The 12,919-nt window shown below is 39.4% G+C and overlaps 2 protein-coding genes across 8 annotated transcripts in view; one reads left to right on the top strand and one right to left on the bottom strand.

The window, feature by feature from the left end:
- Positions 1-342: 342 nt before the first annotated feature.
- Positions 343-6,297, top strand: LOC121813085. 6 transcript variants are annotated; one of them, XM_042216582.1, is made up of 9 exons: positions 343-926; positions 1,122-1,433; positions 1,594-2,835; positions 3,101-3,146; positions 3,952-4,610; positions 4,774-5,085; positions 5,474-5,594; positions 5,791-5,845; positions 5,962-6,297. In XM_042216582.1, exons 5-9 carry the CDS (start codon positions 4,553-4,555, stop codon positions 6,079-6,081), a joined length of 666 nt encoding a protein of 221 aa, XP_042072516.1. In that variant the 5' UTR covers positions 343-926; positions 1,122-1,433; positions 1,594-2,835; positions 3,101-3,146; positions 3,952-4,552; the 3' UTR covers positions 6,082-6,297. The 6 variants fall into 6 exon arrangements, 3 of the variants coding, with proteins under 3 accessions (XP_042072516.1, XP_042072517.1, XP_042072518.1); XM_042216583.1 differs by having other exon boundaries at positions 1,561-2,835; XR_006053500.1 differs by having other exon boundaries at positions 2,718-2,835; positions 4,774-5,594.
- A 1,864-nt stretch (positions 6,298-8,161) lies between these two features.
- Positions 8,162-12,919, bottom strand: part of LOC121813081 — a 57,928-nt gene continuing 53,170 nt past the window's right edge. Inside the window, exons 1-5 of one of the 2 annotated variants that reach the window (XM_042216573.1) lie at positions 11,208-11,976; positions 10,501-10,821; positions 10,080-10,212; positions 9,809-9,866; positions 8,162-9,235 (exon numbers count right to left, since the gene is read on the bottom strand). In XM_042216573.1, coding sequence (XP_042072507.1) covers positions 9,053-9,235; positions 9,809-9,866; positions 10,080-10,212; positions 10,501-10,821; positions 11,208-11,271 — 759 coding nt within the window. In that variant the 5' untranslated portion in view covers positions 11,272-11,976 and the 3' untranslated portion in view covers positions 8,162-9,052. Of the gene's footprint in view, positions 9,236-9,808; positions 9,867-10,079; positions 10,213-10,500; positions 10,822-11,207; positions 11,977-12,919 lie in introns of those variants that run through there. The other variant, XM_042216574.1, reaches the window with a different exon arrangement.

Genomic DNA, 12,919 nt, shown 5'->3' with positions numbered 1-12,919 from the left:
ACAAATCACAACAATATAAAGTCGCCTCAAGGCGCTTTATATTGTAAGGCAGACCCTACAATAATACATACAGAGAAAAAGCCCAACAATCATATGACTCCCTATGAGTGAGCAGTCTGGAGACAGTGGGAAGGAAAAACTCCCTTTTAACAGGAAGAAACCTCCAGCAGAACCAGGCTCAGGGAGGGGCGGGGCCATCTGCTGCGACTGGTTGGGATGAGAGAAGGAAGACAGGATAAAGACACGCTGTGGAAGAGAGACAGAGGTTAATAACAGGTATGATTCAATGCAGAGAGCTGCATTAACACACAGTGAGTAGGAAAGGTGACTGAAGAAGCATTGCATCATGGGAATCCCTCAGCCACATACACCTGTTGCACTACACTACAAATGCAAGCATGTCAGTTTTATTCATTTTATGCAAATCTTCGTACAAATTTTAAAGGTAATGCAGGCAAAACTTTGTAAGTATATGAGTGATTGGATGAAGCGGTTTGATGACGTAACACGCTATTTTAGTTTAAAATACTTATAATGTTATGATAAATGGTAGTTTTGTTGTTACTTTTACAATATTATCCATCCTTCAGTTTCAGCGAACATGACAGTTAGCAGTGTAATAACTCCTCTGTGATAAAGAAAAACTAGCTTGTTTTCTTTTTGTGTGGGAGCTCGCACAGTGTTTCAACTTTACAGCCTTTTAATATGAAAGTCCTGTCAGTACACTTCCTTTTTACATCATTTCACACTTGCCCCGTGAAGGGCAACAGTCTGACGTCTGCTCAGCCAGGAAAGCTTCAGCTTGTTTCTTTCCGCACATCTTCCTCTTCACTGTCGGTGGCTCACAGACATGTTAACAAGCATGGACGTATCAAAGCTTTGCTTGATTTTGCTGTTACCACTAGCTGTGTCCCATGATGCTGAAGGTAATACAAGGAAACTATTTTCATTATGCATTATTAATATTTTTACATTTATAACCTCCTTGCTTTTAGTTTAAACTAAACACATTATTATGGGATTAAAAAGATGGTTTAACATTCACAAAATATAGAAACTAAAGTCCTCTCTGACACAGGCTGAATCTTGTATTTACCGTATTTTGCTGTCCCTGTTTACAGAGACTGTTGTGAAGACAGTCAGGAGAGAACACGATGTCACTCGGATTTGCAACAAGGAAAGTCAGACTACTATTGTTTTGATTATCTGTAAGATCAAAAGACAGAGGGACACAGGAGGAGAGTGTCATCTGCTGTATCGACACGGAGAGAACGTTACTCAGGAATGTGACCCCAGGTTCTCAATAACAAAAGAAAATCAGACTGCCTTTCTCGAGCTGACCAGTTTAACACCAGCTGATAGTGGGAACTTCACCTGTGAGTGTACAAACACTGAAGGGACATATATTGTCCATATCAGTGTCACTGTGGAAGGTAAATGCATTTTGGTTTCTTTATCTGACACAGTTATTCAGCACTGTGTTAGCATTGTATTGACCTGCTTATGTGTTTTTTATTCTTGTAATTTGTTCATTTCTTTTCTTCTTATTTTCACTTACAGCAGTTTAAATACTCTCACTGACTCATTTATCAGGTACATCTTTGAACCCAGTTGGACCACCTTCAGCCCTCAAACATGTCTTCATGTTTTGTGGCACAACAAGGCGCTAAAAACATTCCTCAAAGATTCTCAAGACATATTGAAATTACATCATCACACAGTTGCTGCAGATTCGTCAGCTGCTCTTACTTGAAGCAAACTTTCTGTTCCACCACATCCCAAAGGTGCTCTGCTGGATTGAGATCTGGTGACTGCGCAGGCCGTACATGATTTGAGCGCCGTGACATGGTGTGGTATCCTGCTGGAAGCAGCCATCAGACGATGGGTATTTTTTGGGCATAAAGACATGAATGTGGTCAGCAACAACCTTCAGGCAGGCTGTGGTGTTTAAATGATGCTCAGTGGTTACTACAGGGTCCAAAGTTTGCAAAGAAAATCCCCCACAGAGCATTACACCACCAGCAGTCTGAACTGTTAGAAATCAACTCATCGGGCAAGGCATCGTTTTTTTAGTCTTCTGTTGTCCAGACTTGCAAACTGTAGCCTCAGCTTGCTGTTGTTAGAGGACAGCAGTGATATCCAGTGTGGTCCGCTCTGCCTCAAGGTTTGATGTGTAAACAGCATTTTTACCCAGAGAATCACAGCTCACTGGATATTTTCTATTTTTCAGACCATTGTCTGTGAACAGAGATGATTGTGTGGGAAAATCCCAGCAGATCAGCAGTTTGTGAAGCACTCGGACCAGTAACATGTGCCATGTTGCTCTGTTTGAGCATTGATTTGCTGACATTTTATTATTTTATTAACCTTTATTTAACCAGGAAGATGAAGCTGACATGTGATTGACAAATGAAATGAACACTGAAATATTTGTGTTACACCCTGAACAGGTATACCTCATAAAGTGGCCAGTGAATGTATATAAGCAGTTGGACCAATTTCAGTTCATAGTAATATTCAGAAAAGACTGCAAAAGAAGAAGAAGACAAAAGAAAAGAGCACAGTGACAATATTTAAAGCTCTGTGGTTATAAAACTGGGGTTTCATTACTTCACTCAGAGTTTCAGTAGACGTAAACTGTGTTTGATTTGTGTTTTGATTTCCAGGAAATGAAAGTAAATGATTTTACTGACAAATGCATCTTTTCAATGATTTAGACACAAACGAGGCCCACACTTCAGCAGACAAATCTTTTCCCGTTTATCTGCCCGGTGTTGTGATCATCTTTATAACTGGAGTTATCGTGGGATTTATCTACTGGAGGAAAAGTAATGGGTGAGACTATTTTTGCTGTAGTAATTCAAAGATGATATAGATGTAGAGAAAGTAAAAGGAAACATCACATTTCAATAAATGAGAATTCGCTGTATGTTAAACATCATGTCTAGAATGAACACTTTTTATCCTTCCAAAAATAATTATCATTATTAAGAGAGAAGATAATATAAATGTAGATGTTCTTACTTGATTTTTCTCTGTTTGAATGTGAATAGTGTTACACTAATGCTGACATCCTTTCTTATCAACGTGGCTGCTTAAGGTCAGGAACATCTGGAGTGTCTGTACCTGAAAATCCCAACGGTTTGGTGAGCAATTTATTGCTACGATCTACAGCAGCTAGTTAAAAGTTTGCAGAAATGTAGTTTTTTACCATCAGGGCCTTATGAGCCTATACTGGTGTTTTTAAAAGTTATGTTTGACTTTATGACTTTCTGTGTCGTTTCTGGGATGCTTAGAACTCATATTGCACTGCTGGAAATAGTTTATTTTGATGATTAATTTTGCATTATAATATTTATTTTTTTTCCTGCAGTATATAAAAATTGGTGTATTTCAAAAATAAAACTATGAAGACACTCAAAATAAATTTCCTGTGGTGGGAAACTATTTTGTGCAACTTTTTGTATTTACAGTTTTGAGGGATAAGCCTCTTAAATTTCTCTAACTAAAATATATGTTAAAAAAACAAAAACGATTTTCAATTTTTTGGTAGTTTATTGCATTTTTTTGCAATTTGTGTAATTACTGTGCACTTAATGCAGACATATTATTAGAATTTGGGCTATAATGGTTGTATTGATGTATATCAACTTGAAATGCTCCCAAAAATGGCACTACAGCATGTAAAAATATAATATGAGCTCTGGCAGACTTGGTAAAACATGTACATTTATGTTTTAGGATGTTACTTATATAGATAATTACAGATTAGTGTTATAATACTATTAGTGCCAACTTCAGTGTCCTTTATTTTGTGAAGAAGCTCTTACAGAAATGAGCAGAAACATTAAATAATCCAGGCAACAGATGGAGAGATTTAAAGATCAATAGAGTGTGTGGGTAGACCGGGTTGAACTTGATTAATACCTAAAATATTTCACTTTTCTAAAGGATGACGATGAGCCAGATCAGCCCTATACAAACCTTCAGCAGCCATCGAGTGATTCCTACCAGACTATCATCTCAGTGAACCATCAACACGACAACAAGACACGCTCAGCAAGAAGCGCAGGAACTGTGGGAGTGGATAATAAAGCTCTATGAAACATTTTAAAGTATATAACACTTTAGGTGACATACTAATATAATAATATTCATATATTATAATAAACGTCCATCTTTTCACACTGGATATTTGTTTCCCAGTAATGGAGACCATTCAGTCATAATACTCCAACTCAGGCTCTCAGATTTAATACAATACAAACACAATAAACTGTGGCAAACATGACTCTTTGTATCAGACTAGTTTTGTTTTTGAACAAACATCTCATCATAATTTGAACACAATGTCCATCCAGATAAACAGAGAGATCAGTCTGGCTTAAACAATGTTGGTGGTTTACCTTCTACTGTCCTTCCACTTTTATGCACTTCTATTTTAGACATAGTAAAAGTTTCAGTGTAGACACAAGAGGTGAAATAAGGAGGGTGCAAGTCTTCCTGCTTTCACTATAGTCACACTGTCAGCCACAGTTACTTCCTCACCAGCATGACTGCACGGAAACTCTGCTTTCTCCTGCTTCTGCTTGTGGTTTTTAGCAGTGAAGGTAAATATATATAATTAAAAAGAAAAGCTGTAAAGCCAGGTGTTTAAGAAGAAAGCTTTAGTTAGGTTAGTGAAATAATATATGTGATTGATTTTCCCACAACAACAAATATATAGAAACTATAATCCCGATTTTGTTTCATTTTAACTGCAACAATTTATAGAGACTCTTGTGAAGACAATTGGAAAGAAACCCGATTCCACTCAAATATGCAGCAAAACAACTCTGAATATTACTGTGATGATACTGTGTGAGATCAGCACAGAGAGGAGCCGAGGAGAACAGCGTCGTCTGCTCTATCGTTACGACCGAGGCTTTATTCATGGCTGTGACTCCAGGTTCACACTGATCAAAGAAAATGAGACTGTGTTTCTCCACCTGCTCAACTTAACATCTGAAGACAGTGGGAACTACACCTGTGAGTGTGGATTTCGTGGTGGATTGTATGTTCTCCATCTCAGTGTGACTGTGAGAGGTAAAAACATTTTCTATTTATACCCACACCGCAGATTCAAGGTGGATGTTTGGAACTGCGTTAACACTTTCTTTTCTGTCATACATGGTTTGAGGTCGTCATTCCCGCCTGCAGCGGATTAATGAAAGGTTTCAGTCAGGAGATGAACATCTGGAATGTTTTTAAGCTCTTCTTCTGGCTAATTTTTTAAATTTCATTATAAAACTGTGCTCCAATCACAACTTTGGTGTTATTTCATCAGTGAAATGTTTGAATGATGCAATTGTAACTCTAATGTAATGAAAAGATAAACATGTTTTCCACTTTAATATAACAGGTTAATGCAAATTTTGTGACTTTTCATGTTTTCAAAATGAAGTTTTTTTGTGTGTGTGGCAACATTCAACAGACGATGGAGATTCTTCTGGCATGAAGTTCATGGCTACAGTTCCCATCATTTCTGCTGCTGCTTCACTCATCAGTGTGGCTGTGATAACCTGTGGTTACAGCCTGAGGAGAAATCCTCGCAGGTGAAAACTTTTACTGACGCACTCATGAAATGACCCTTTGAAATCACTTGAGCACATTACTGCATACAGCAGCCACTGTGGTGTTCAAAGCATCTCATAGTTTCTTTTGAAACACCACACATTAGTTGTAGACATAGCTAGTCTTGTTTTTGAGCTATTTTTCACCCCATGACCTCTGATGTTTTTATCCTAACAGAGAAAACAGATCAGGTCTAACTAACTTAACAGGATCTGAAACTCGCCAGATGTTTGTGAGTTTTCCATAGTTCTGTTTTACACTTAATTGTGCCGAGGCTGCAGTGCATTATGTCTGTGTTTTAAGCTGCACTTTAATTAAATGTAAATGACAGTGTAAATTGTTGTTTAGGACAAAGAGGACCGCTACATGAGCCTTCATCGGCAAAACATCGATGTCTACCAAACTATCTCCTCCGGTCGCCTTCATCATGATGCTGAGGCCACTGCATGTCACAGTCATGTACAATAATAATCAGAGATGGAGTTTTTATCCTGACTACGTGATCTATAAAACTATGATGCTAGACATGCTATCTATAAAAGACACTGACATTGTAACTTGCCAGCATCATGTGTACTGTTAGTTTGTTTTGCACTGAAAAAAGAGAAAAATATTAACGTCCAGTAAAACTTGTAATGATGTTGTGAATGAATTGCCTTAATTCATGGCTTTTAACACCATTTTTTTGCTATACTGGTCCACTTGATAGTCATATTTTATTAGAATTTGATTCTGATTTTACTTTATTTTGAGTCATTAGAATCAGAACGGGGGTCAGGAAAGAAGAAAAAAGATAAGCTGGGGAGAAAGTTAACAGAAGAAGAGGGAAAAATAGAGAAGAAGAGAAATAGATGGAGAGGAAGAGAGAAAAAATACTGAAAATCTATTTCATCATCTGCTGAAAAACACAAGGAAAAACCAACACAGTGGGGAACCCACAGCAACAACCAATAATATGCAGTAAGTAGGCTAGTAAGTAGTAGTAAATAATAGATATTAAATGTTACTGAGCAGTAAATGGGCCCAGAGGGCCGAGACCTGAGGGCACCCCACCCGCAGCACAGGCCCAACAGAGCCAGGGGGCCGGGCCCCACCGAGCAGCCGCCCAGAGTGAGCCACTAAACACAGAGAACCACTAATGCACTGTGGGTGGGGGCACCAGCTACTGGCAGGAAGTGTGGTGGGGGGAAATAATACGTGACTATTTTTATGTGGAGTGGAATTAAACTGCCATAGAATATGCTTGTGGTGGATTTGACTCAACACAAGCGTATTGTCAAAGTGTTCTTTGGCATGCATCGAGTCAGTTTCTCAGATACTGAAGTGACTTGAGCAGAGCCAGTTAAAGCCTACTGTGCTTGAGTGGGCAGCTCAAGTTTCCACGTGGAAGGTTTAGTGAGACAAAGACAGGAAGTTAAAGCTGCTGACTAATAATCTGCAGGTTCCTGATTTGAGTCTCTGTTAAGAGGATGGTGTCTCTGAGATAATTGCTTTTGTGCATCGATAAATAAACAGGGAAATAAATGAATAGAAAAAAGAAAAAAAAAAAAAAAAAAAAAAAATAAATAAACAGGGAAATAAATGAATAGAAAAAAGCATCCGAGCGGATGTGCACCGATGGTGTGCCCACTGGTCTTAAAGTGCCTTTGCGCCCCTTACCATTTATGGAGGTCCCATTTGGGCACATTGGCATGGACCTATAGTGTACATGGATGTTGCTTTGTATTAGTTCTGGTATATTATACAACACAATAACATGATGCAGTGCTGCTGTGCACCATTTCTGCAAAGAGTGTGGTGCAAGCAAGGAAGATAAGATAACTCTTGCACAGTCATACCTAGTACAATAATACAACAAAATTGGAAACTGTCCCACCATAACACAATCATTTAGATACAATATTGGACTTTGTTTACATGTAACTGCACAAATAGAATTTAGAAATGTAATTATTGACAAGAGTGAACAACCACTTATAATGTAATCTACAGCTGTGACCAAACAGCTAGATAGAGAATCAGAAGTGTTGTGTTTTCTACAAAGTTTGCTGTTTCAGTGAGAGTCATATGTCATATCATTTCAAACAGTGGCGATCCAGAAATGTTGTACAAACGAGTAAGACTAACTATAGACTTTAGCCAAAGTTGTTAAGTTAGCTAAAGAGTTGGGATTGTGTGTAAGGCATAAATAAACCTAAAATGCAATGTTTTGGACGTTCTTTGGCACATTTCCCTACTGTAGGGGTCTCTGCAAGCATACGGGGCTCTGAGAGGGAACAAGATGACAACGAGGACTTCTACTGGAAACAGTCGATCATGTTTGTCAAAGCTGAATTCAGGGCAAACTAAGCTAAATTAGTGTTTTTAGCTAACAGCTACAGTAAGCATAGAAGTTACTGTTGGGCTATTATTTGTTAACAGGGGCGATTTTAGCCCATTTTGGGTGCTTTGGTTCATTTTTGGGGTGCTTTGGTTCATTTTTGGGGGTGCTTCAGCACTTACTTACTTTTTTTTGACAATATTTCCTGTTTGTGTATCTCTCGATACAGAAGGACCTCCTGGGGTCCAAAATGTCGCACTATTACAGAGCAATGCTTGCAATAGTCTTGCATGGTTAGCCAGTTAGACAGATGCAAATGTTAAAGTGCTGAAACAGACATGTAAATAAAATACAACATCATCTTAGCAGCTTATTGGTATTAATGTCTCTTAATAAGAGAACTAACTGTCACACAGTGTTGTTGTAACTTAATATCGTAATGGTGGTGGTCCCGTAGCAGTCTCCGGGCAGTCTGTGGTCAGCTTCAAACCACCTGTCTGCCTGCAGAGAGCGTCTGTTGTCAGGTGGGGGCAGTGTTATAAATATATGGCACAAACGGTCTTTGGGCTACTGTTGTTGGTCCATCAGCCAGCCATGGAGGAGAGTGAAGTTATAACATACAAAGCACTGAAGTGAAACTGAGGTAAAAACAATGAAAATGTCCGCTGCAGCTGCTGTCTGGGATTCTTATGCATCTTTTTTGATCTGTGATGTTTTTTTCACCCGTTTTGCTTCATCCACATCATGCACTGTGCAGTTGGGATTTTGGAAAATTGCACAGGAGAACATCTGCAATCACTGAAAACACTTCTCTGTTGGCTCTTTGACACATACCTCCCAAGCTGGACACAAACTTGTTAGTATTGAGTCAATGCCTCTGTTGATTGTTGACAGCTACTCCAGTTTTGTCCCACGGTCCAAAGACATGCCTGGTTTAGGTTAAGTGCACTTCTAAATTGGCCACTTATTGTGAGCATGAAGATTTGTCTTTTGTCTGCTCGCGCTGTGACAGAGTGTATCCAAGATGTACCTTGGCTTTTGGATTTGCACAGCTGGGACAGGCCCTGTGAACTTCAACTGGATGACTGAAACAAACTAGAAGTTAACTTCAGTTCTAGTTCAAATGTTTTCGTAGTCATTAGACACCTGATCCATTTCCAGATTATCCTTGCAGACATTTTCAGCACGTCTAGCTGCATGTGTCCTGATGTTACGCTGATAGCGGACTGAGGCGATATTTTGATAGAGATCATTTCCTGGCTGCCGAAGGCTTCTGTACTGGTCCCCCAGGTCATTGTCATACTATAAGAAAATATATAAAAAATTATACTGCATCATAATGCAGTTCAATTCATTTATTGAGCATCAGTTCACAACAGTTGTCTCAATGTGTTTATATTGTGAAACACTCTAAGGCCCTGCAATATTAAAAGCAAAACCAGACGACGTCCTATAAGCAAGCACATGGTGACAGAGAGAAAGGACAAAAGGCAAAATATGGGAGAGTTTAATTATTACTGATCATTAAATTCTGTCATATAAAAACACAGAAAGTGAAAAGAGTTTAGTGAAGAAGAAACACTCTGCTGCACATTAAAGGACATCTCCTGGGCCAATATTCATCTCAGTGACTCTGGAGGCCAAAGTACTGCTGTAAGTATCTGGTTAGAAACCATGTTCCTGAGACTTCTGAATTAAATAAAAACTGGTGGGTAAAAGTGCTTTTTGAAACCTCAGCGTTCCAACTGTGTGCACAGAGTGCACTGTAGATATGCTGTAGATACTTCAGTTGTACATCTTTGTAACTAAAATGACAAACATTAAACTTCTCACTACTTTGACTGTACAGGTAAAGCTTAAGAATCGATTACTCACCACAGAAGATGAAGTTTTACGTACAGATATTTCAATTGTTTCTGAGCGTGAACGGCAACTTTGGATAAGAAAGGACGTCAGTGTTAATGAAACATGCAGTCACATATGTGCAGAGAGAAATGCTAGAAAACCATCTGAGAGATTTACAGAGTGAATATATCTGGCACAAATTTTTATTAATTTCATCTATTTTTCACTTCATCTGCCAACAATTTGTGATGAACACAATAAAGTAATTCTTCAAACTATTACAAGAATGAAAGTTTCTCACCCACGACTTCTCAACCAGTAGAAAAATGCCAGGTTAACTCCAGTTACAATGACGACTCCTGCTGCAGTGATCAAATAAAGAGAAATAGACGTGTCTGTTGAATTGATGTTCTCTTCCTCCTCTGAGATTGGCACTGCGATTAAATATAAAGAAGCATAACAATGATATTGTGCTGGCATCATCAGGACATCTGTAATCACAGCAATGAATATAAAAACGACCCACAGACAGACGTAAACAAGCTACACAAATCAAATACTGTACTTGGGTCCACTTTCTTATGTTTGACTACCAAAGCTGTGAATGAAAATTCTTAATAATCCTCATGCAATTAAACGAAGTATGAAAGAAAATATATCTAAAAAGAAAACTGATTAAATACAACATTAGCGCAGCAGGAAATCACATAAAACATTCCTACCTTCCACAGTGACACTGAGCTGGAGCTTATATGTTCCTCCGGTCTGTACACACTCACAGGTGTAGCTCCCGCCGTCCTCTGCTGTTACATTTTTCAGGTGGAGAAACACAGTCCCGTTTTCTTTCATCAGTGTGAACCTGGAGTCACATCCATGCTCAAAGTTGTGTCCATGTTTATACAGCAGCCTGCACTCTTCTCCTCTGCTCCTCTGTGTGCTGATCTTACACACTATCAGCATGATCACGTTCAGCGTTTCGTTGCTGCATATTCGAGTAACATCTGGTTGTTTGTCAATGATTTTCATAAGAATCTCCGTACCAGCTGAAATGTGTAAAACTGGAAGTCAGTTCTGTGTGATATACAGTTGCTAAGTTACCACTTGCACATTACCAACATTTACTGGTAAATACAGGTAATAAAACCTAACACAGATTAACTGTAAAAAAACAACAACAACAACAAAACAATCCTACATAAATAAAAGTAATGTTGCTGCATATTTGAGTGACATCTGGTTTCTTTCCAGCCTTCTTCACGAGCATCTCTGCAATCATTCATTTACAGTAAATATACAACAAAGTCTGAGTTCATCACTGCTATAATTGATAACATGTGATTATGTTTTTGTGAAAGCACATCTCTTTTTTATGTAACTGCAAAGAAAGATAGAAAATAACTGAAGACATGATTAATAAAATTTTTTTTACCTTCATCACTGTAACACACAAGTATAGGCAGAAGCAGGACAAAGCAAAGTTTCCGTAGAGTCATATTGGTCAGGAAGTGACTGTAGCTGGTGTCAGTGTACGGTAGATTATATTGAAAGGAGGAGACTTGCCCCCTCAGTAATTTGTTTTCTGTGGCTAACTGAACCTCAAAGCCTGTTTAAAAAGGAAATGCACTTAGAAATTAAAACTGTGTCATGACTTCAAAACACACATTTGACGGAAGTGACTTTGTTCACACACTGACTTCAAAAGTGACTGGAAAATTAGGCCCCACTTTGTGCGACTTTGTATTTGTGTGATTTTTTGAGCAACAGCATGGCCTACTTTCAAAACATAATGCTTTTCCCTTTGCGCTGCATGCACACTCCGCTGCACTCCACAGGCCAAATATGACCTATGTAGACCTATATATCAGGGAAGGCCAGAGGTAAGGCACAATACAGGATAATACAGCATCTCTGATTCTCAGTGTGCAACACGTTACTAATTTCCAGCAGTGGAACAGCAGGGTCACAGCCAACCGCATTGCTCTACTTGATGAGCTGAATGCTTCGCTTGCTTGCCTAAACACCAACCAACATAGAGACATTCTACTAGCCGAGGCAGCATGGAGCTCTTCACACACTCTGACTTTGACTGAGGCATCCAAGGGCATGAGGAGAATTCACCCCCAAAAGCAGCTACCCTGGCAATGTCTGTAATAGGTTTCTTGGTCATTTTGTGCCTGCATGCTTAAACCCCACCACCACAGTGCCTCTCTCTGGAAAAAAACAGCATAACCTGTTTGAATGACTATGGCCCTGTCATGCTCACTTCGATTTACCACCTTTGTGCATGTGCCAACCAGCACGCTCCTGCTTTTACTAGTTTAGCTTTTTTTCTTACTTGTTCTTTTTCTTACTTGTTCTTTCATCTGTTTTATTATCGGTCCCTCAATCATGTGGATTCAGAGAGTTTTTGTTCCACATAATTTCTCTTGGGAAATTAAGCTCTTTAGCCTTGGACCACCATCCGTCTGCTGCTAGTTCCTGAACTTCCTTATAGATGGACTTTATGCAGCCATAGCTGGTACCAGGACATCAGGCACAAAGACACCGAGAACAAGGATCCAAAGGATCCACAAGGCTGTGTGTTCAGTCCACTCCTGTACGTGTACAACCTCCACCTATGACTGCGTCCTCGCCCAAAGAAACACCTCCATCAACTTAACTGACTACACAACCGTCATGTGGCTTATTATTGACAGCTTACAGGGTAGAGGTGGCACAGCTGGTGTCCTGGTGCAAATAAAATTATCTCTCCTTAAAGGCTGAGAAGACTAAGGAGATGATTAGCAACCCAAGGAAGACACAAGCCCAGCTCACCCCATTTTACATCGTAGAGATTCAGGTGGACTGAACTGATCACGTGGTAGTGAGTCAGCTGGCGGGAGAGCATGCTGGACAGACCTTGTGCACTCTCTCACACTGGCAGAGGCCCTGGTCTCTGAGACCTTTAACTCCCACCTCCAGCAGAACTTCAACAACTTTCAGAGGATGGGCCGGGGCTGGGGACACTGGACCAAGTTCTGCACCTTGGGGGTGGGGTGTTGCTGACTTGAACAGAGGATGTAGTCAGGCAGTGGAAGGAAAACTGACACACCCATCACTAGGGATGGGTATTGATAAGATTTTAACGATTCCGATTCCATT

The sequence above is a fragment of the Haplochromis burtoni genome, unplaced genomic scaffold (genome assembly GCF_018398535.1).
Source record: "Haplochromis burtoni strain Fernald_Lab_line unplaced genomic scaffold, NCSU_Asbu1 Contig_1124, whole genome shotgun sequence".
NCBI lineage: Eukaryota > Metazoa > Chordata > Actinopteri > Cichliformes > Cichlidae > Haplochromis > Haplochromis burtoni.
The sequence above is the reverse complement of the archived record's forward strand: the minus strand, read 5'-3'. Positions and strand labels throughout refer to the sequence as shown.

Coding starts and splice junctions, on each gene's coding strand:
- LOC121813085 (XM_042216582.1), top strand. CDS start 4,553: ATGACTGCACGGAAACTCTGCTTTCTCCTGCTTCTGCTTGTGGTTTTT. Junction 4,611..4,773: donor TGTGGTTTTTAGCAGTGAAG/GTAAATATATAT, acceptor AACAATTTATAG/AGACTCTTGTGAAGACAATT. Junction 5,595..5,790: donor CTGAGGAGAAATCCTCGCAG/GTGAAAACTTTT, acceptor TTATCCTAACAG/AGAAAACAGATCAGGTCTAA.